This window comes from Aythya fuligula, chromosome 3 (assembly GCF_009819795.1).
Source record: "Aythya fuligula isolate bAytFul2 chromosome 3, bAytFul2.pri, whole genome shotgun sequence".
Taxonomy (NCBI): domain Eukaryota; kingdom Metazoa; phylum Chordata; class Aves; order Anseriformes; family Anatidae; genus Aythya; species Aythya fuligula.
In genome coordinates, this window is record NC_045561.1 from 118723142 (window position 1) to 118747242 (window position 24101).

Consider the following 24101-nt stretch of genomic DNA (forward strand, 5'->3'; position numbering starts at 1 on the left):
CGGGGGGAGCGGGGAGGAACTGAAAGCTGCTGCCTGTGGCTGCAGCTGCTCGGGGCCATCAGCAGAGCCCCGAAACCACTTCTGTCTGAGCGCGGAGCGTTGCTGTCCTACTGGGCTCCGACTGCACGCAGCCGGCGTCTCTGGTGCTTCTCTTAGCTAGAGACTAGAGGAAATCTGTCACATGGGTGTTAGTGGAGAGTCACTGAGTGTTGATATATTGATATACTGACCCGTTTCATTCAGACCTTCCAGCTGCACTGCGTTGCAGTAAGGGGCTGGGCAGGGCGGTGTCAGCGCCCCTTGCTCCAGCTGATGAGATGAATGCGGACTATGAGGGGCAGCCTATTCAAACCCCCAGGAGCCAGGCTGCTGTCGGCACTAAAACCAATGGAAGTGCTCTTTCTGATTTCTTTCTGAAATCTCTCCTTTTGGCAGTCTGGCAGCACGTGCTGGGGGTGCTGGTGCGAGCACCCAGGCCGAGCAGGAGGGGTTTTGCCAGCGGTACCTGCAGCAGAGGGGCACAAACGAGCCTGTGCAGCACTGCCTGGGGACAGAGACTGCTTGCACAGCTGCTTTTCGTGCTCCTTGCTGCTTCGACTTCTCTGGCTTGCCTGGGAGATGTTTGCAATCACTTTCTCATTCCGTGTCACAAGAGCACACGGAACACAGGATTTCAAACAAAATCTCGGTGGCTTTAATTTCAGCTCCGTGTCCTGTGTCACGTTAGGTTTTTCCGTGCGGACAGACGTGCCAGGTGCCTTTCCTCTCTGGAGGAGAGGCGTGTTTGAAGCTGCTCTGCAGCCTGCTGTTCCTCCGAGCTCTGCCCTAGGAGGAGGGCAATACAAGCTGGAAAGCAGCCGGGGAGCGAGGCGGCTGCGCACCGGGGGCACGGGACTGCCAGGGCTCCCCAGGGGCTGGGAACAAAGCTCACCCCCAGGAGGTGTCTGAGATCTCCGTGTATGAAGGCATTTCTCCTTCACCTGATTTTCTCCTTCTGTCAGCACGATGGGATCCTCCTTTATTCTCTCTCCATCTATTTTTTCCCTTGTGCCTTTAACCTGAACTGGCTGTTCCGCGGTGAATCAGCACTGGGTTTTTTTGAACGCTGTGTGCTGCGATACCGAGGCTCTGTGTTTTCCACGTCTGCATGCCAGTGAAACCTTGCTCGGGTAGGGTTCCTTCTGCAGGCAGAAACCCTCCGCAGTGGCTGAGCATCAGTGGTGCCCCTAGACAGGAAAACCCCAGCCTGGGCTCAGAGGTGCTCAGGGAAGCCTGGCAGGCTTCAAGGCAGCAGCTGCATCGTGCAGGAGCGTGACAGGCGTGGATTTTGCAGTGCCTGGCAGCCTGAGGCTCAGGGACTCGGAGCAAAGAGGCTGTCCTTGTGCTTGATGCCATCCGTGGCCTGGTCCCATCCCCTGCTGAACCACTGCTCAGTTCTGGCCCTCGCCCTGCCCCACAGTAAGGATTTATTTGCTCAGCTCAGCGTGCCGGTGAAGGAGCATCTCCCTTCGCTTGTTTTGGTTTTAATCCTGGCATCTTCTACGTCCATTTTGTGCTTTCCTCTCTCGCATTTGAGCCTGAGCAGCCGTCCTGTTGGCTCTGCTGTGCCTCTCAGGGTTTTCAGACTGTCCACCCGCAGCTCAGCTCTGCCAGCCCGCATGACCCTCACTGCTCATTCAAGGGCCGCTCTGTCCTTGCTGTGCTTTTCTGGGTTATATTTAGACCTGGGATGGAAACAGCACAGAGTTTTCAAGATCAGGTACAAGGTTTAGTTTCCTGTCATTCTGCTTGCTCTGACCCCTGTTGAACAGAGGCTTTCCGAGGAGCGTTTGTCCCGGTGCCAAGGCAGCGCTGCTCTGACGCTGAGCACCGCGTGCTCAGTCGGGTCTGCAGCTGGCACAGCTCCATGCAAATCACGTCTCTTGTGGGACTTGGCCATGCCGTGGTGGTTGTCATAAGCACACTGAATCTGTTGAATTTCCTGTTCAGCCCTTATTTAAAGTAGGAAAGCTGCGTTTGGGCTATATATGCCTGCACTACTGACCTGTAGGGCTGCGAGGAGTCTTTGTAGGTGTTGGATGCTGTGCAGCGTTTGCCCTGAGTGACTGCCAACATCTTGCTTCACCAACAGAGGATACAAACGTTTCAGCCTTACTAAAATCTAGCTTTTAGGAAACTCTTGGTCATCATCTTCAGCTGTGAAGGTGTCATAGCAATAAATAGTACATTTTTTATTTTTAACTTTCCTTCGCTTCTCCTCCCTGTTCTGTTTGTCCCACGTGCAGTGTGGTTGCAGATGGCTTATTGGTGTCTCTGTAACAATCCGCAGTTTTCATTCTTGTCACTGTGCTTCCCAGCCAGATCTGCTAATGTTTTCATCACTTGTGGGAAGTTAAACCTTTTAAAAGTGAAATACACAATCCAGTGCCTCAGACCGTCTCTGTTCTTAGTGAGAGCGGTACGGTCGCGCTCCCTGCTCTCAGCTGATGACATCTTTTAGCCCAGGAATGAATTCTTTTCCTCTCAACACACACCCCACAGTAATTTCTTGATTTTCAGAGCTGTTAAAGCTTTTACTGGTAGCCACATAGGGCTGCATGAGCCGATGTCTTCAAGACTTCCCAGTTCCTTTCCATACCGTGCAGACAGATGTGTAAGGAGATTCCTGCTTCCGAAGCAGCCGGTGGCTCAGACCACAAACACCTCAACAAGTGCAAAGCGAGTGATTTTCCATGTGGATGTGCTGCGGATGCTGTCCCTGCCTCTCGTGCCCATCCTCTCCTTGCTGTTGTCGTACCGGTGCTTGTAGCAGTGATGGGGCTGGGGACACTTCCCCATCTCTGCCGCGTGCCACAGGTGGGCCATGAAGTGGCAGCAGCAGGAGTTCAGTCTGCCCACCCCTCTTTTCACTTGCCAAACTTCAATTTGGGGGTTGGTTTCTCTATTTTCAGTGTCTGTCTGGGGAAATGGGAATGTTTTTTTTATAGCAGCAAGATATCTTCAGCTGCAGCTGAGAATAAAGCGTAGGAAAATTGATTTTCTGTCCACTTAAAGGCCTCTTTTTGCAAGTGTAATGCATTGCCATGGCAGCGCCTCAGCCCAGGGCTTGAAATTCGACTGTGCAGTTTCTTGCTGTAAAAAAAAGGACAGTTTTTTGTTTCCATGACATTATGCCTGCTTTTCCAAGCCTCCAAGACACTCAGCTTAGCTGATCTGCAGAGTTGGGCAAGGGCACGGGTCACAGCAGTGAGACTGGTTCTTACACACTGTTTGCTCTCCAGGAGAAATTAGTTTGGGTGTGAGCTGGAACTGATGTTCACAATTCTTTCTACATGTGGACCTTTCTGTTCCTGAGCGATTGTTCGCATCTGGAGTGAATCAGGAAGAGGAGTTAATCATGAACAACCGCATGAGGAAGAGCCGAAATAGCTTTATTTTGACGTTTTTGACAGTGGTCTGTAGAAAATGGTCCCTAAATAGCAGAGAAGAAACTAAATTTAATCTTAGCTAAATTTCCTGCTCTCCGGTAGAAAGCCCCAAGCTGGACACGTTGCAAACCCGACTGGATCTGCGCCGTGCTGGAGGCTACAAGTGGGACTCCTGCCCCTTGGGACCTCACATTCAAGTCACTTAGGACAAGTGACAGTAAGTAAAAACAGATAAGAGAATACATGGATACAGGTTACGTTCATCTATACAGCTACACTTTGACCCCTCATTTGGGATTCCAGGCCACAGGTCTGCCAGCCAGCTGTGCTCACCCCATAGCCTGTGCTGGTGTTACCCAAGGCGATCGCAGGGGTCATCACCCTTCTCCAGTTTCCCCACGTAAAAGTTACTTGGAGAATTCCTGAATCGCCCAAGTCAGCCGTGTGGGGTTTCACCGACCAAGAAAAAAGGTACTTCACAGGGTGAAAATGAGGAAGCTTCAGTGCAGCGAGTAATTTATGGTTCTTCAAAGCGTTGGATGCTTGTGGTAGTGCCACCTCAGCAGCGCCACTGTCACAGCCAAGGCATGGCTGCTTGTTGCTCTCGTGTGTCCATGAAACACACAGAAATGAAACGATCCCCTCCTGGCCCTTGCACCATCCTTAGAGGCTCGTTCTCAGGCTCGTGTGTCTTCAGAGCTCCCTGTGGTTCAGCGGGTTAGGCGGTACCTCCCTGAGCAGGGTACGGGATTTTAAAGCAGCTTATTTTCTGCTCTTGGAATGCGTCTTGACAGAGAGAGGCTGCAGTAGAAATGATCAAAGAGACCTGAGAGCTAATGAATTAATTGTGTACGATGTTCCTGAGGAAGAGGGTAGCCGTGCTGGCCCCCCTCTGCACTCACACGGCGGCGATGTGCAGTGCACGAAGCCGGAGGGGAGTTCAAAGAAACGCGACCACATCTTCCCTTCTTCAGACGCCTACATCTGCTTCCTACACGGCTCACGTTTGGCCACCTCTGATCTGCTCTGCGTTTGAGTCAGCAACCTAGAAACGTGCTCTGGTGTCCCATAACACAGCACCTGAAGCTCATGGTCCCGTTACATCGGCCTCCAAGCAGCTGCTGCAGAGATGCTCAGGGCCAGCAGAGCTCTCAGAAGACTTCCTCCCCTGCCTCTGGGCCCTGTGCTCTCTTCCCTGGCCCTGGGTAGGGGTGGGCACTCGTGGGGACCCCACTGGGAGCCAGCACGCCTCGGTAGCCCTCCAGCAACAAAGCAGCAACCAGAAGGCTGGAGCCCTGTGCCTGAGCAGCTCACAGAGGGGCCTGGTGGAGGCATCAGACCTCGTGTGTGTGGGTGTCGGCTTCTTCAGAGACTCCTCGCAGACCTATTGAGCTATGTAGCAAGTGGATTCTCTTAAAAGCAGACTGTTATTAAAAACGTAACCATACCAGTGATGGCAGCCGACACAAGTTCCTTTTTCAGCTCCCCCTGGAAGCCATGCGGGAAAGCTCTGGGTTCTGGAAAGCTGTTCGGGGCCGTGGTACTGCCCCCAAACCTGCCTGGCAGCGAGTGCCGCCAGTGCCCTGTGCGTGCTGCAGTTTCTGCTGTATTTGTTTAAAGCTGCCCATTCCTGGGCATCGGGTGACTGCCATGCACAGGTACGTGGTTTAATACAGGCAAGTGGGTTTCTGTGTTTTCCCGTGATGTTAGTCGGCTGTCACTGAGCCGAACTGGTGAGCTGTGTGGCAAGGTGAATAAATATTTCAGGGCAGGAAGGTGCTGCGTGTGCGCTCCTTCGTGTTTCCCAGCAGGTCTGCCTCAGTTTCTGCTTCCACAGTGCCTTGCCAATGCTGTCCCGCTCCTCTGAATATTCCTCCTAAAGGACTCAGAAGTTGAGGAATAACCTATCCGAATGACGCTTGCTCCTTGATTGCTGCACCTTGACCAAGATCCAGAGAATGAGAATACCTGCAAAGAACAAAAAGGGCCATTTCAGAGGGTCCTCGAGGCAGGCCCTGCGTTCACATTGAGCAACAGCAGGATACTGGGAAAGAGAACAGTTGTTTGGGGTCAGCCACATCACAACTGTCCGCTTTAGGAGTTGAATATCAGTGCTAGAAGCTTTTCTGCTGTGAGAGAGTAACATAATGGCCTTTTTCAAAATAAATCTGCTGACGTGCTTAGGTGACAATTTTCCTGTCTTCCCTCGTTTTAGTTTTATGAGCCTCATGTGTTCGTGTCTCAATGTCCCTACCCGACATTTAGTGAGAACACCAAACCTGCAGGTGAAATTCCCTGCCGGGTGGGTTCCAGGTTGCAGTAGTTCCTGTGCTTACTGAAACCACAAAACCGTGTGACACCGAGAGGAAGGCCATAGCACTGAAGGACCGTGCAGATGTTGGTTTGCCAAGCCCCATTTGCTCTGGGGCTGGTGAAGGTGCAGGGCTGGCTGCCTCGCTGGGCTGTGCTCACGGCCAAGTGGCGTGCCCCTGCCAGCCAGAAATGGGGCCAGCAGCACCAGGGCCTGCCTCAGCAGCGTGCCGTTCCCAAACAGGCTGCCCTGCCTTTCTGCTGCTGTGTGGGATCGAGAAGGGGCCGGCTGGGTTCTGGCAGCCCCGTGCCAGCCCCGTGCCCACTGAGGCCCTGGAACTGGCCTCAGGAGGCGCCATGCCGCGCTAGGCCTCGTGCTTCCTCCTCCCTCTTAGGTTATCACATGAAGTGACAGGATTTCTTCTATGCTCTCTCCTCGCTCTTCGTTTCAAGGCCATCAATAGCCACTGGTGCTGGCTGTGTTCACGTGCAGACATCGCCGCCGTGTGTGGAGTTGGGCCTCACGGCACTGTGAAGGCACCCACCTGCCTTCCTGGTGACTCCTCGTCAGCACTGCTCCTCTTCTCAGGCTCTGCTGGTCTTAATGTGGAGCATTGCAGGTGTCTTTTATAAATTTTGGATGGCTCTTCTCTCCTTGGGGCAACCTGCAGGTGCCTGTGCGCTGTCAGCAGAAAGTACAAAGCTGCAGCACCTGGATTTTCTGCGGCAGGAAGCTTGTGCAGGATGGGCTGCTACAGTCAGGTCTTGGTTTTACACATACTGGCCTTGACCTGAATGGTTCCATTTCTGCTTTCCAGGCTCCAGAAGGAGAGGAGCTAAGGGGTACTGCTGAGTTCTTTGAGCTCTAGAGGTGTTTTTTTAGGAAGAGGGCAGTGCTTGTGGCATGGAAAAGAGAAGTAGAAAACGCTGAAATCTTTCCACTGATGTACCACATGCTCCTTGAAAGTGTAGCGTGTTCAGACTGCAGGAAAAATGCAGCTGGACAGAGCTGTAGTGCTGGCAAAACACAACCCTATCCGCTTGGTGAGATCGGAGAGCAGCAGCAGCCCAGCTCAGCTGCCAAGTGACTCCCAGTGAGCACTGGATATTTGTCAGCCGCGGCAGTGACAGCTCCTGTCGAATACCTGGGCTGCCAAAGTGCATGGCATGAATAACTCCCATTTAGCAGTCACCCTTACAAGTCCTCACTTTTTCCTAAAGGCACACACGTGCTATAATACTAAAAAACCAATTCGGAACAACTTGCTGGTGTTGGCTGGTGTCTGCTGAGTGTCATTTTTTAACATGTATGTAAAACAACTACCTTACACTCCAACAGATGAAAAAATGCTGTTTGGATCAGCAAAGTGTCTCTAAATTCAGAGCATTTTGGTGATCATGATTTTATTCTACAAACACGCAGGGAGTGACATTGTCTGCCTCTTTCATCGCCCTGCATCCTCCAGGAAACGTGGTAACGCTTAACTTTCAGAATTGATAGGAATAGAGATTGCCTTTTTTTTTTTTAACTGTTTCTTTTAATTTAACTTGTTTTATATTGGGGAGGGGGCTTCTCATTCTCTTGTACATGCCGTCTGCAGCAGGGCCCCGGTCTGGGGCTGGTGTTCCTAGATGCGCTGCGTGCTCTGAATAATGAAGGTGGTCCCGTGCCCTCCCTGTGCCCCGAGGCTGAAACCAGAACTACTTCTGTGTCATTTAGGCAAGCCTGGGGTTTGCTTAGCTGGGAGATCTCCGTAGTTGATAAGGCTTTGTGACAGTGATGTTATCTGGCACTTCGATAGTGCTGATGGGTGATGTTCTGTCCTGGAGAGCACCGCTGCCCACCGGGGCCCCGAAGAGCACAGCAGTGACCCATCCCTCTGACCACCAGGCATCACGGACATGAGGCCTCGAGTGTTTGATGTGGGAATAGAAATGTGCAATCCGTGTCACAGCACTCGAAGTTTTAACTTCACGCAGGGCATGGTGCAGGAGCGGGAGTTCCGGAAAGTTGCAGTTGGGTGATATTTTTGGTCATTTCTCCCTCCTTAATTTTAGCAAGGAGCAGTTGTGTGGTGGAGAGCTTTTCTAAAATGTCGTCTCACTTGTAGGTTTGGTCTTGTTTTGTTATGAATTCAAGCTGGAGTTCCCTTTCTTGCTCTGACAAACTGCATACCTGTAAAATAAAGGCGGCGTTGGGCGAACAGGAGACGTTTCTGTGCTTCTCAAAACGTGTTTCAGTGACTTTCACTGGGAGTTTTTCATGTAATACATCTGGATCCCATTAGCTGTTTAAAATTGGGTTATTTTAAGCTTGTGACTGCACATAGTTGAAAGGGGGGGAGTATTGTATTTTTAGTTCAGCCTGACTGTACTTTCTTTCCAAATGAGTAAAGTTCAGCCTTTTCTTTCTGAATGTGTAGCTTTCAAGGCAGAAAACCCCGTGCAAATGCACGCAGCCCCTTGAGCAGGAACTCTGGACCTACTATTTTAATTCTTTTCACGTTATACTCTCCCAAGCCCAAACAAAAGCAGAGACAAAGCCCCAGTAGAGTCCCTACGTCCGAGCTGCAGCCGGGAAGCAGAGGTGAGTCCCTCGTCCGTGCGCCCACGTGGCGCTCCCCGAGTCCTGCAGCAAGGAGAGCAGGCGTAGGGCTGGTGCTGCTGCCTGGGTAGGGCTGCTTCTCCTACTGAGCCTGGACCACGCTGCATTTGGGTCCTGTTAAAGGTAGGGTAAGTGTCTCGTGCCTGCAGACCATCCAGAAGAGTTCCTCTTCTGTGCCAAGCAGTAAACCAAATTTACCCTGGCAGCAGGTTACAGATTTCAGGTTCCTGGTGGGTGGAATGGGGTTGGAGTTGATCTTTAAGGTCCCTTCCAACCCAAGCCATTCTGTGGTGCTCTGAATGGGTTACCGGGCTGTGTGACCCGTTCCTAAGGCATTGGTTTCTGTGGTGCAGGTAGGCAGAACAGTTATCCAGCAGAAGGCTCTCTGTTTTTTATCCAGAGTTTTTATCCAATGCTCTGAGTTTAAATTTAGCAGAATGGTTTCACTGCTCCGAAATAGTTTGATCCCACTTACCAAAGATGAGAGTTTCTTTTACGGCATGGTATATTTGAAATGATAATTAGCTCTGATCTTTAAAAGCTGGAGGATGAGACACCCAGTGAAACCCCCCAGTGATGAGCACGGGTCAGGAGGCTGCACCCCTGCTTTCATCACGGAGCCCGTTGTGGTATCAAGATCCAGGGTCCTTGCACTCATTTTGCACTAGGAATACCTGGCTGGATTTGTTTTCGTTGTCTTCCTAGCTCATGTAAAAAACTCTTGGTCGGGATCAAAGTTTATCAATCTGTTATATCTTTCTTTCTTCTGAGCTGAGAGTATTTTACCTCTCAAACTCTTCCAGCGACTGCAGTTTTTCCTTTATTTCCAGTGCAGTTTCAGTAGTTTTGCTTCCTTTTGTGCTGTTAAATGGTTTGCACTTAAGGTATCCATGTGCCAATATTTGGTAAAGTGAACGCCCGAGGCTGACCTTGAGCTGACTGCTCTAAGAATAATTTTCTTCTGGAGTCACTGAAATAAGACGGCTGTATGATGCAAGGTCATTCTTCAGGCTCGCTTTCTTCAGCAGTTCCCACTGCTCTCTTCTGAGGCAGGCAGCTGGTCATTTCTGCAACATCAGTTTAAGAAAATTTTACTCTTGATCCTGATTTTGGAATTACCCGAGTGCCTGCCAAAAAAGCGTGACTTCTGCCATCACCCCACTGTGACCCTGCAAGCTCTCCCTCTGCATTCCTGGTCCCTGCTCTTCAGCTCGGTGCTCCTCCAGGTGGTTTCCTGCATTGGTTAAGCCGCCGTGCTCTCAACAGCCCAGTTCTGCAGCGACAGGGGAGGGTGAGGCAATAAATCAAACAGTAAATTAGTGGCTGAACGAGCTAAGGTCCGTATAGCTGAGTTCCAGAAATACTGAGCTTTAAGGCACATTGCGGTCAGGCTGTTCATCTTGCTCGCACAGAGTGGGATCAGCCACATCCACGTGTTTTCTCATTGTTTATCTGGTGCTGTTTGTGAAGGACAAACCTTAGCTGCAGTATTACTGCTAAGTGTTCCTTTAAGCTAGTGAGCAGATGCATACTAGGGGCCGGTAGGATTTCCATCCTAAACCATTCCGTGGTTCTGTGATCCTGTTATTTCAAACAGGCAAATATCCCTCTAACTCCACACCCTAGAGTAACCAGACTAAGATGAGATGTCCAAGAAGAAGGAAAAGAAAAAAAAAGGTAAAAGTAATTCAGGCATCTCCACTTTTCCCTATTTTTCAGTCTTACGTGGTAATACCCAGCACCAGATGCGAGTTACGAGTCCGGCTGCGTGGTGTTTGGTGTCAGGTACTGGGCAAAAAGCAGCTTTGGGCAGGGACAGCAGAGCGTGCACAGCGTGGTTGAAGTCCTGGAGGGTCAGAAGGATGGTGCTGCTCCCCATTGCCTTTGTGAATGCTGGAAAATCCCATTTGCTTCATCTGAGCTGTAGTGAGCCAGTGCCTTCCTTTGGCACGGGGGCTCAAGCACAGGGCCTTACAGGTGTCTGAACAGCACTCTACAAAGCAACGACACGAGGCAGCATCTTGATGAAACCATACCTGTCCTGCTGTTTATGTTAGGAGGGACTGGCCTTTCTTTACATCCCGAAATTTGCAGTATTTTACTGCAGTTTTTCCAATACGATTAATTATTTGTTTTCTTCCTCAATAAATTGCTATTAAATAAATCTTACTCTATCTCCCCATTGCTGTTAGCACAGTTTGTAAACGTCCGTAAGAGAACAGACTGACCACTACTTTAGGGTTTGCAAACCTTAAAGGAACCTGATACCTTGTAAAATGTCATCGGATTTTGCCAGAGTGAAAATTTGTCCCTTAACACAATTAAATTTCTATTGCAATGTAGTTTCTCAGAAGAAATACTTTTGTGTCAACTACATTAAGAAGACTGAACTGTAAAGGAGCCTCTGTCCCACGTTTTGCAGCCGTAATTGACTGCAGATGTACCTTCTGCAGCATTTTTTCTAGCAGCTGGGACACGGGACTACACTGGGTCCATTCTTAGTTTATCTAAAATTGGCTTTCGTGAGCTTTGGCTGACACATGTTCCACTTCGTCTCATCTACTTTAATCTACGAGAGCTGTTAAAATTTCACCTGGCACTCCCCTCTCCCAGCCAAACCACCAGCGGGAAGCAATAAACCCTTGTGAATGAAGCAGCTGGCTAAGAACCCGGGGCTGAGCGTGCGGAGCTATTAGTGTTGGAGCTGTCCTGGCTATGCGTGCTTAGGTTTAACTGCTTCTCCAGGCCAGCACTTTCGGATACTTGAGGGTTTTTTGGCACTGCCCTGCAGCCGTGTTTCTGTCCTTGTCTCCTGTTATCTGGGTGACATCTCCACCCCTTCTATCACGCCTCTTTGGGACAAGAAGGTTGTGTTCACTGTTTCTAATGTACAAAATCGACTAAAACTCTTTTCTGCCAGGTGCTGTCCCACAATCTTCCCTAATCTTCAGCTGATGAAGGAAAAGCTGTGCAAAGCAACTCATCGAGTGTTTTAAATGGGTGCCTTGCAGGGTTCAGTGCTTTCCCAGGTGCTGCTTTCCGTTCTGCAATTAGTTCTGCAGCTTCCCCCCCAGAAGTGCTCTTAGGATTTAAGGGCATCAAGAGGCATCAGCTCAGCTCCACATATTTTTCCAATTAAGAAAGCTTGAAGTGAAGAGAGAGCGCACTTCACTTAAGTCCTTTTTAAATCTAAAGGAAACAAGCTCAGCTTGTCGAGCCCTGTCCTTGGGGGGAGTCAGAGCATTTCTCTGTACGTGCACGTCCTTGCGTTACACCTCCACTTGGCTGCATGCTGAGTTCTTAAGAGGCTGTAAACTTTCTGAGAGCTTCGGGCCCAGGGGTGTATTCTGCCGGGTTTATCCCCTCGTCCACCCCCCTTCGCTTTGGGGCCCGCAGCTGAGCTCAGGCAGCTGTGACTCGCTCGGCTTTGCCGAGTTCTCCTCTTTGTTCCCCCGAATCTGCCGTGGTCGCAGCTGTCGGCCGGAGCTCCGTGCCCGGGGTAGCACCCGGGGCGTTCAGAGGATGCGCAGAACCTCAGAGCACAGCTTTTTGGGTCAGCTCCAGGGGTGAGTCCTCCTCCCAGGCGGGGATCGCAGCCCGCACCACCACTGCTGGCTTCGGAAGGTTGCTTTCGTGGTTACAAAGCAGCGTGAAAATTAAAACGTGAACAGGACACGAGACCGGGGAAAAGTAGCCCGCTTGGCTTCATGCGTCTGCTCCGCGCAGAACCTCAGGTTTCTGCAGGGCCAGGCTTCAAAGAGGATGTGGTTTCTGTTCTGTTCACGTGTCTCAGAACCAGCAGCAGCCAGTCTGTTTCGGTGCACGGGGTGCAAATGTTGAGCGGCACTTGGGTTTTCTTCGTGTGTAACAGCAACAAACGCTGGTGGTCTAGGAACTGGGAAATGGGAGCTGGGATTTGGGAACTGGGAGCTGGAAATGGGAACTGGGAGCCAGGAGTTGGGAGCTGGGATTTGGGAGCTGCCCGTGGACGTGAAGCTGCGTCACTTGGTTCTGCATGCTCCAGTCCCGGCCCTTCCTGCAGAGTAACAGCAAATCTCAGTGTTCCTAGATTTTTTCATGTCCTTAACCATTTTCTTTACTTTCCTGAAGCCTGTCAGACTCTGTAATACCTTTTTTTTGATGTTATGTGATTGGTGATACAGCATGCAGGTGAGACAGCCAGCATAAACAGCTGTGAGAACTGCAGACGCTTCATCTCTCCATCCTTACTCGTTGCATCACCTTGCAGGCCATTTTCAAATACCTGTCAGCCATCTCTCCTGAGCTGACAGGGTTCATTTGGATTACTACAGGTTCTTTGTGTAGCTTGTTTGTTTTCCTCCGAAAATGTACTTCCTTGCAGTCTACCCCTAAGCACTGAAACGCGCCCTACTCAGCACGTGACCTTGCAGAACATTTGTTAATTCCTCGCCTGATTAACGTTGGACTCCGTTCTTTCCTTCTATCCAGCATCAGAGTAAGGCCAATTCTGTGTTTTTTAAGCAAGTGCCAAACAATTTTTAGAAACCTTTTTCAGGGGGCGTGTTGAACATCTCTGGAAGTCTGAGAGACTCTCGGCAACAACCTCGCTTTTTTCCCCATTACTCCTTACTGATGCATTAAAAGAATTCCTGCGAGTTTATGTTCTCATGAACTCTCTCCAGGTGTTACCAGGCTGTGGTCTTTCCAACACCTTTTTTTTTTCTTCTTGAACTCTGATTTCAACCAGACTGAGAGACAAATGCGAGTTCACAAAGGCAGTAGAGGCAGCGTGTCTCTGGAACTTTCTTTCTGCTGTTTTAAAGTAGAGATATAACCTTCGCTTTCCAGGGCTTGCTATGACAGCTTTTTTTTTCTTTCCCCTATTTAAGTGGTAATTATGCTTGCTGTTCAGCTGTGTCACCTTTATTATATACACCTATCCACCTGGATATGGCAATCTCATCAGTGACTTAAATCACTGGTTTCTCACTATGTGCAGTAGCCTAGGAGTTATTTTTAATGGCATTTCAGCCTGATACAGCCTCATCTCCATTGCATGTTCCTTCTAGGAAACTTGCTGTTGACATTTCATTTTTATGCCACACATGCGAATTTTGCTTTGTATAATTTGCTGTTACTAATTTTGTGCCTTTTATTGAAATTGCTCTCTGGTGCTTGCTGTCAGTGCACCATTCAGCACCTTCCCTTTCCTGTGGATACTGAACAGAACCACAACACACCTTTCATTAACGAAGAGCTGTTGCTATTATCTCTCACCTCCCTTCTGCTAGGAAAGGATCTTAGTTTAGCCTATGCAGGCTGCATCTAATTGCTTCAGGAAGCAGTAGGTCAAGCAGTTAACGTGGAGCTATTTATTATCCCTTATGATTGGGGTCACGCTTGTCTCTAGGATCAGACATTCTTTTACACTTAGTTTTTTTCCCTTGATCTTCCAGCTGGCATGATGATCTGTACTAATTTATGTGTAGATACATACACAGACCCCGAATTTGCTAACTTATGCTGCTTTTTTAACCTGCTGCTCCCACACCCCATCAGTCTCATGGCTTTTGGGGTTCATTGCAGGTGCAGCCGTTATCTCACTGATATTCTTGCTGACACGGGTGGTGTCTGCTTTGTTACGGCCGTCATGCAATGTGAGGCATTCCAACTCAGGGCATTTTGCTTTTTTGGTCTTTTTTATTGCACTCTTTCAGCCTCAGCAGCGAAATTGTTCACTGGCCATAGCGCGCTGGGTGCCTGCCTTGTTATGTACGCACACGTGGGAGGTTAACCTGGCTGCTGGCCACTACAGCACAAGTTTGCCAAGGCAAGAGAGGGAACACCGTGATTCTGGCCTTGGGCACTGCCAGGGATGGGGCACCCCCAGCTCCTCGGGGCAGCCTGTTCAGGGCCTCGCTGCCCTCAGAGGGAAGGATTTCCTCCTGACACCAAAGGGCTTCCCTGGCTGGCCACATACCCATCAGGGTAGCCGCCAGAGCAGAGCATTTTCAGTATCCTGTGCCAAAGAGGTATAACATAGCCACGTAACCAGCTGTGATCTGATTCCTATCCCTGGTTTCTTGGTTGTAAAGGGATGATATGGAAGCCCAAATCATGGGAAACTCGCAGCCTTGCTTTAGGACTCCACATGGCGAGGAGTAGATTTATTTGCACTCTCTCTAGGCTCGTTCAGTGAGCATATTTGTTCATGTACTGGCATATCCAGTATATTCCCATATTTCTTTCTTAAGAAGGAGCAAGTGATAGTCACGTTCCACTTTGTTTCCATGTCATTTATCTTCCCACTCTTATACGCGGTGCGGAGTTAATCTGGTCAGAAATGCCACCAGGCAGGCAGGTACCTGACCACGGCTCATTCCGGATGAAGATAACCATTATCTGTGTCTGTATTTTTATTTGGACTTCAGGTAGCTAAACCTGTGTGAAGCTGAAGCCTTTTCAGGCTGCAGTGTTGTTCGATAGCAGCTATTTGCATGATTAAAATCATGAAAAAGAAATGGACGAGAGGCGAAAGGTCTGAAGTCAGCCGTAGGAATTGCTGTTGGCTTTCCGAGGAAAACAGCTGCCTTGTGGATACAGGACTAGGAAACAGAAATGATTCTTCTGTTACACAAGGCACACTTGCTAGAGGTGCAATTTTCATGAGCCTCGTGAGATGGTCTGAAATGGTGAGGACTGGCTAATGTGCTGCAGGCAAACGTATAAAGGTTGGGCTGTCCGGTGTGCTCATACGTACTTTTTTCTTGCAGTGTCATCTAGGCTGTCACAGACGTCCTCCCCCCAGTCCAGCTGCCCGTCACCTTCCATCCAAACAGGCAAAGTCATCTCCTCGTCCCAGAAGCACAGCAAGAAGGCACTCAAACAGGTAAGCAGCACGGTCTGGAACCTAGTTTAGGGATTGCTGCAGTAATTTTATTTCTCTGGTAAATCATCTGAGTGGAACTGCGCTCTGCGAGGAAGTAAGTCAGGATTTCCTGCCTGTCTTGTAGTAAACAGGGCTTTGTTAAAACATCCCTCTCTCCTAAAGGAGATTGAAAATACTGTGCTATTTAGTGCTTTGCCTTTTCCCTAAAAAAGCAGCTGGAAATTTTGTCATTGTTATTTTAAATAATGGATAGAAGACGTTGTTTATTTTCACCCAACCTTTTGTTGAGTGTCCTTAGCTTTCGACAGCCTGTTTTAGAAAATGGAACATCTTTTTGAGAAAAGAATTAAGTCCTCTGACTTCATCCCCTAATTAGGGGCGTACTTCCCCTTCCAAGGAATTCTGTGGGCAAAGTGTGTATTCATTGAGGGATGAAGGGGAAGGATTGCACACTGACTTTGCACTGCACTTCTGCTGGGCATTAGGAGAGAAAGAGGAGGACTGGTTATTTTCCACGCTTGGGGAATGACTGTTCTGTAGGTAGTGTTTATTGCAGGCACTCAGGATGGAATGGGTAAGTGTTTGTACCTCAAATGATCTGTTTCTTTTAATGAAAAATGCAAGATGAATTAGTCCCCTGAGTTTCTTATTTGCAGGTGTTTCCCCAGCTGCATGGTTTAGTTTTCCATGAGCCTTAGAAAGGAAATGCTTTAATAGGGTTAGATTTACTCCTTGGTCGAGTAAAATCTGTAAGGAGTTATGAATCAAGTTGCAGAGGAGGTGCTAGTCGAGGGATTACGGAAGCTTGTCACAGCCTGATGAAATCAGGATGTGTTCCGGAGAGGATTTACCTCTACCAGCCCAGCCTGCTTTCTTGAATTTGCCAGCTGGGAAACAACGCTCAGAGTGGTATTCAGCTGTCAGAGATGCCTGCAGTGTTTGGAAAAGGATTTGCAGTGAGAGAGAAGGATCTAATTAGGGCATATTGTTGAGGAGGATATTACATGACAAGATAAGGAAACTGAATAAACTGGAGCTTTGTTTCCAGCGAGTTAGGCTGATGTCAAAATGAGATGCCTGCTTAAGGGAATCTTTTCTCTTTCATTTTCCACTTTGCTCTTTCTCAGCAGAGGCAGCAGTGTTACTATGGCATCGCTTGCTGCTGTTAGGTGAATTAAAGGCGTGAGATTGTGTTGTCACTTCAGGCAGATTTTCTGAAGTTAAGTCAAGCTTCTACATTCATTTGAATCCTCAGAATGTTGCTTCTCACTGATTCAGCATGATATCAGCTATACTCTTGGCCATCCCTTCCTCATCCCTCTTTAAGCCTGGCTGGCTGTCATTTGTCTCCAACATCCACAAAGTCCTTTCTCTTTTAAGAGAGTGATCAAACTCATTTAGGGTTTGTTATAACCAGTCCTTTTTCCACTGTTGTGTTCAGCAGTTCCTCTTCATTTTCCCTGTTCTGTGGGCCCCTATTTCCAAACTCCATCTACTCCATCTACTTTTCTCCTCTCCTCCCAGCCTGTCATTACGTGACTCAGAGTTTTCCATTTTCTGTGTCCGAATTCCTTCTGCCCCTGTTACCACCAGCCTTCCTCACCCTTACATTTGCTCCTCTCTGCCTCTGCTCTCTCCCACCTCCACTCCCCAGCTTTCATATTCCAAGATGTGTACATCCTGAGCATCCTTGTTCCAGCTCTGTCTCTGTATGTAGCAAAATATGTCAGAACCTGTGAGTTCCAATCTTCAGACAGCGTTCTCCGTTTCGCTGTTCAGAATCTCATTGGCCTGGAGAAAAAAAAATCAGAAACCCAGAAAGAGAAATGGGGAAACAAATTGTGTCTGCATAGCATAGCATAGCATACCTGATTGTACTTCACAGTTCTGCAGCTGTCTGTAGGTCCAAAAGCAGTTTCTGATGGTTATCATCTAACATCACAGCAGCTCTTCTCCCTCAACTCTTCTGTCCCAGAGTACAGCATCAAGTTGTAGCATCGTGGTAACTTATCTGCTGGGCACACGGGTAACTTATCTTCAGGGCACAGAGGTGTTGCTGAAGAATGCTGTAACCATTCAGACATTCTAACTTACCTGCCTAAAGTTTGCTCTGGCTTTGGGTCAAATGAAGATCATTGCATGCCCGATCCATTGCTTAATTTTGGTTCCAGTGGAATTCTGCCATTTTGACCAAATATCACACCCTCCACCTCTTCCTAAACTGGATTGCTCCTGTGGGCAGGAAAAGTCCTAAAAAACAACAGAATGAGTAAATGTTGATAGCAGGAAGGAGACAGAAGTGTTATGAGTAGAGTAGTAGGAAAAACATAATTCTTGTTTCACTCAGTATCTTAAGGAAAGCTTTCTCATTTTTAATTACACCCAGCTTATTTGCTAGTGTGCACTGGAGGAGACAGCTGGCTGGATTCAGCGCTCCTGTCTTAAGCACTAAGTAATTATCACTGGAGGGAAGAGAGCAGATTTGCAAGTGAGGACATTTAACCCTTGAGCACCATGCTGCTGCTATGCTGACGATAAGTATCAGGTCCTTTAAGAAAGAAGAAACAGGAATTAGTTCATAAGCAAATCAGAGGTAAAACTGTAAAATACATGTAAATAGCATGGCGTACAGTGGTGTGCCGACACCACGCAGCACAGTAAGTGAGCAGATGGCTGTGTTCAGCACACGCCACGTGTTCCTTCCAGTCTTTGTGAAGAATCCGGAGTTAGAGGTTTGCAGGATCTGAATCCAAAGTGACAGAGGCATGTCAGTGCTCATCCTGCTAGAATGATGAAGCAGGCATGGGGAAAAGCTCCTTTGTTACAGGGATAGTTTGCTGATACAGGAAAAAAGTCACTGAGATTCTGAAATGTAGAGTCTGGATCCAGAAAGACTGGTGATTTCTGACCCTTTGATGGAAAAGGCAGGAACCACCCTAATTCTTTCCTCTGGTCCTCTCCACTGAGAGGACCCCATCTCCTCTCCTTACCTAGCTTGAGCAGCTGTCCCAAAGGCATCAGAATTCAGGTATCATCGGAGTTTTGGAGACTAGGAGTCACAACCTCTGTTCTGATGAGGTTTATACTGTTGGCTGTCGTCTTTATCCATTTTTTTTATCTGTTGTTGCCATGCACCCACAGAAGGAGTAAGGTCAGGGACTGGGGTGGGCTGTACCCTACAAAAGCTCTCGGTAGGTGAAGTCTTTGTTGCCTTTTGCGTGAAGAAGGGAGCAGCACAGCACAGACTTCTTGGGACCACAGCCAGAAGGGCAACTTAAAGGCAAACAAAACAGTAACAAGCCCCTGTGCATGGGCACAGGGGGAGTGTTTGTGTGGTGTGGGTTGGGGCTGGGGAGAGCTGTAGGTTTTATATATCTTGCCTGTATCAAGGCTTCTCTTGGGCTGTCCCACACCATCCATATGTTCAAATTAGATGCTACAGCCTAAATGGCAAGACTGCTACTTGGTTTAAACAGTGTGGGATCTGCAGGCTCAGAGGGTGGTGGTGTATGTTTATACTCAGCTTTGAGGCTGGCTACAAGTGGAACTCATCGTGGTTTTATCCTGGCACCTTTCCTGTTAAATATCTTTTCTCAGTGTCCTGCAGGAGACGGGATGCAGAGGACACTGGTGATGCACTCAGGGGCATGGCTGCTGTTCAGCAGGGCCCGGACAAGCTGGAGGAACGGGCTGAAAGGAACTTCATGAAATTTAGCGAGGACTCAGACTAGTAAGGGGCAGGTTAACTCCTTGCCATAGCACCAAGAGCAGCTCTGCCGAAAAAGAGCTCACGGTCTTGGTAGACACAAGCTGTAGGTGAAGCTTGCAGCGTGCCCTGGCAGCTTTTTGGGCTATTACAAACAGGAGGTGGAGGGGAGTGATGATATCTCTCTGCTGATAATTATTATTAGTATTATTAGTATTATTATCACTCATTGTTCGACCTCTTCTAAAATGCTGTGACCTGTTTTGGGGCCAACAGAAGCCAACATTGAACTGGAGCACGTTTAGGGGAGGCCATGGGATAGTGCTGGAGCACTTGCCCTGTGAGGGAGGCTGTGGCAATGGGGCTCCTTCAGCCCAGAGAAGAGGAGGCTGAGGGGAAAACCAGACAGCAAGCTCCATCTGCCCCCTGCGAGTACTTCTGAGGAGGTTTTTGATGGAGCCAGCCTTGTCACAACAAGCCCTGAATTATTCTGTGATTAGGGCAGGACTCAATATGTAAAGATTTATAAAGAAACAGAGATGATTCTAACAGAACATAAGTGTGAAGTTGATGAGGAGTTTAAAAAGAGATGTCTAATGGATAATTGTTTCCTTCTCTTCCACCACTGGCGTGGGCACCTGAGACACTGCACAAGCGAGAGCTGTGGGGTGACAATGAACAGAAGCAGAATTGTTTTACCTAAGCTAAGGAAAAGGCAGCAGTCAAATAGCGTACAGAATAGGAGGTGAACTGAACATACGAAATCTTAAATATTTGAAGTGATTTGTGTAGTAGAAGTATGGGATTCACACAAACACTGAAGCATACTAGCGGTCTTCATACTCTTAATATTTTCCTGACAGTCACTGTTGCCTGCAGTTCATCTTCAAAAGAGAAAAGAGTTTGTCTCCAAATTGGAGAAGATTTTGTAAAAGCTTTCTTGAACTTGTTTATAGATTTTTGTGTTACTTGTAGGAATACCAGGTCTCTCGAATAGCAGGTCTCTCTCTCTCTTGTTTTCTTTTTTTTTTTGAGATCTTTTAACCTCGGTAACAGGAGATTAATTGTGATAGCAGAGGCTATTTCCTCTTAGCAATTTTCATTTTTTTTCTCTTCAGTTATTATATTATTATTTTCAGTTATTATATTAATATTGTATTAATATTCAGTGAATATTTTTTGCCCACAGTACAAGCAGATAAATAGGAGCTATTTAACAGATAGGAAAACAGAAATCTAACATTTGTAACTTGTATCCTGTTGTTCGTCTTTCTCAAGTTGTGTCTGAAGGTCTGCCTTCTGTTTTCGTCATAGGGCAGCTTCTCCAGACTCCTGCATATTTTTATTCTGACTCCTAGTTCAGACTGTATTTTATTATTATTTGAGTCCCACTCATTTGTATATATAACAGCATATTACTTTCTGTTACTTCCTATTTTGAAATTCAGGTGTATACTTTATCTGTTGTAATTTATTCTGTCAAAATTTATTTGGGTTTTGAGTTCATTTTTGGAAAGCAGACAGTTTGGTTTGGGTGAAAGCTGCAGTTTAACCAAATTGCCTTCTTACTTCCTTGTCTTAGTCATTTGTGTTTTTTAGGCAGAACTATAGTTGCCTTAACAGTCTTTTCTGAAACAAAGGATGTCAGTGTTCTATTCTTTATTACTTTCCTAATTAAAAAAGTCTTTCTTACTAGGTATCGTCTCTGCTGAATGTTTTTAGTAAGTTGCTACTTGCTTCTCCAGGAGATGGAAATGAATTACTTTGTGGAACTTTTACTTTGAAGTTATTTATATAATTACTTCTTGAACCAACTCCAGATTTGGAATACTTTCTCTTTGCCTTCTCTAGAGATCATTTTTTCACGAAACACACAACTTAAGAAGTTCTGCAACCATTAGCTTTTTGCTTTAAATGCAAAGGTAGGAAATGTCTCCACTTGTAGAACTGTATTTAAATAGACATTAGCAGTGTCCCCTGCAAACTGAATGTATTTCAGAAGTCATTTTAAGCTTTTGATGGACTTACAGTTAGAATCCAGCTATTGTTTGCTGTAAAACAAGCTGTTTAAACTGTGTATTAATCATTTCTAATAATATATTTTTAAGATCTATTTGCTCACGTTCTTCTGTCCTCTTCCCCAGGCCTTGAAACAGCAGCAGCAGAAGCAACAGCAGCAGCAATGCAGAGCAGGCATGCCCGTGTCGTCTAACCAGCATGTCCTCCTGAAGGCTGTCAAGGCAGCCAGTGACCCCGCACCTACAAAATCCGGTACGTGGCAGTGACATTCCTGTCTTTTCTTTTACGGTCATTTTCTCTGCAACTTGCTTTTTCTTGTTCTTAGGGGAGGAGAGGAGAAAGTCCCCTTTCCATATGGTATTCTTTTTGTTTCTGAAATATTCCAGCTTCTTGTTTCCTGGCTTTGATTTTATTAGGAATGCATTCTGTTAGGAACAGATCTTGAATAGGTCTGGCTGTGCCATTGTCTAGTTAAAAAGCTTCTTTCTGTGACAAATGTCTTCCCCCGTAGCTGTCTATACACTGTAGTCAGGTCCTTCTCATGGCTAGGCAAATTAGATGGTGTTCCTTTTTTGTATTTATTTCTCTTCAAACTGTCTTTTCATTCTGTAGTGTGGCTTTCGTGTCTTGTTCCAAAGATGTACGTTCTTGTCTGAAAGATCCTCAGGCACCTTCCTGCATTTATGCTACATTAGAAATTACAGAGATCACCGCTTTTCTCTTGCTCGTTCAACAACATATTTGCTTCCTTACCAGCAGAAGGTTTTCACTAGTTACCATAAATTCTTTATAGTTATTTCTAGACAGTTGCCTCCAAACTCTTCTCAGCGTAACTGCTCTTTCCAGGATGAGCTCCTGGTTCTGTAAACATGACTTAAGTTGTTTTCTCTTAGATGCAGCAAATGCTTCTGTGTTTGTATTGACTGATTAATACCAAAACCAAAATGCTGAAGGGCCTGGAGCCCCTGGGACAGCACTGCTGGGCCCAGGGGTGCCCCGAGAGGGGCCGGGGGCTGCTCCTGGGAGAGCTCCCTGAGCCCAGGACAAGGGGGTGGGCACCCTGCTGGGGCAGGGGAGGACAGCAGCACCCAAGGGTGCCCCCATCCAGCCTGGGGGGCTGGGATTCTGTGATTTACATATTGTACAATTAAATTACGTTGTAGACCAAGTCCATAATTATTTTATCAATCCACAGTTTGTTGAGTCATCTGTAAACATTACCAGTAGTGCCTCTGTACCATCTCCCATTGCTAATTTGCTGTTGTTCATACTTAGGGCAGAACCCAGAACAATGTGCATATCAAATCAGAGGCATTTGGCCTCTGTTCAGCACAGAGTACGAACAGGGTAGGCACGTGGCAGTGCCCTTGGAGAACTCCACAGGTTGTGCCTCAGACACCTTCCAAGCAGGAGGAGATGCCTTTGTATTTCTTGGACTCAATGGCATTTTCTTCACAGCATTGCCTAATCTGGAGGATGAGTACATTGACTCTGTAAATGCCTCATGGCAAATATTACAGTGTAAAAAATATATATTTTTTTTTGAGCCAGGCTCCTTAGAACTTTAATTGATTCCATTTAATTTGAAAGAGGCAGTGAACAACTATTGTTTTTCCAGCAACTTCTTGCCAATCACGACTTTAGTAGACATCTCTTTCAATTGGAATAACCCTACAGTTTTTTCTCATTGCTCATAAGGAAAGCTCTATGCTTATGGAGGCCGAGAATGAAAACTACATGGTAATCAGGGTGCAGATGCATTGTGAATTTGTATAGCATTTTGGTATTCTAAATTTTGTTCTTTTTCTAATAATTCCTCGTGTTCCATTTACTTTTTTAGCCTCAACCAAAAGCAGGCGTTTTTCTAGAACTGCTGAAATTCTGAGACTCTTTCCCGAAATGTTATTTTCTATTTTAGGGCCCAACACTGCGTATGTATGGTTAGCAGAGTTGTTCTTTTTGTACATCACTTCGTGTTTCTGTGCAGTGAATCATGTCTGTCCTATTGCTCGTTTATTCACTGGCATGAAGGATTTCTGCAGCTATAACGGGGAGCGATGTGTGTGGGGACCTAAGTCAGGAGCACCATTTTGGTACACAAGGGTTGGTGAATGTCGTGTGGAGCAGGGAGGGGCAGGAGCAGGATCAACAGCGTTGTGTACAAGGGGAAAAGAGGGTTCACTTTTTGAGGCTGGGATCTCTACCAAAAAGCAAGGATCTCCCCCTCTAGTTCCCAGTCCTGCTGATTCTCATCCTACCTCACTGGCCTCTGCAACACATACTGTCCTCATCTGAAGTCCCTGCGCTTTTACACTAATTGTCATGGGTAAAATGCTGTGCTGTGTGTCAGATTCAGACCCTTCTGTGAGATGGCAGTTCCCTCCCCCTCGATGATTACCTCATTTTTTCCATCCTTCACCCTTGATCTTCTTGACTCATCTTGATTCGTCTCAGAAAGAAGATGACCATAAAAATGATTCCACTCAGAAAAATGCAGCAAGAGTGCTCACTGTAAAGGGTTTCTGCCAGGTGTCCCTGCACAGATGACGTGGCTGAGCCTGGCAGCCGTGAAGCTTACCCCAAAATGGGAGAGAAAACGTTACACAAAAGATCACAACAAAATTGTATCTCCAATCTCAAATCCTAAGCTATTTTTAGTCTTCTTAAAAATGTCTTTTTGGCAAAGCCTGATAACCAGGGTAATACCAAACTATTTTCAAAAGAAGGAGGCTGTGCCTTTATTATTATTATAGCATCTGTTATCCTGATTCCAGTTCCAAACAGTCGGTCCTTCAGCCAACAAGCCTGTGCTTAGAACAAGAAGCAACTGCCTGTGGAGAAAGAAACTGCATCTCTGCATCTCTGCTAATCATTTCCAAAGTACTGGGCACAAGAGCTGGATCTCAGTCCCTCCAGTCTGCTACATCCCCTGCCTGGTGCAGCCTTGGCTAGCAGTCAAGACGATCTAGCAGTCTCCTAGTCCCTGCATGGTTTGGTGTTTAGCACAGGCTAAGCATCACTCCCAAAAAGCAATCAGTGCAGCCACCCTGCCTGGGGAGACAGAAAGCTTAAAGCTGCAAACACGGCCAGTGTGTGCCAGAACGTGGCCAGTGTGTGCCAGTCATTCCAAGGGCTGGGGGAATGCCCAGTGACACTATTTAG

At 47.3% G+C, this 24101-nt stretch overlaps 1 protein-coding gene across 1 annotated transcript in view; it reads left to right on the top strand.

The window, feature by feature from the left end:
• ASXL2 (ASXL transcriptional regulator 2) overlaps positions 1–24101 on the top strand; it is a 98931-nt gene that overhangs the window by 54024 nt on the left and 20806 nt on the right. The window contains exons 6-7 of the mRNA XM_032184244.1: positions 15099–15214; positions 21065–21191. Coding sequence (XP_032040135.1) covers positions 15099–15214; positions 21065–21191 — 243 coding nt within the window. The remainder of the gene's footprint in view (positions 1–15098; positions 15215–21064; positions 21192–24101) is intronic.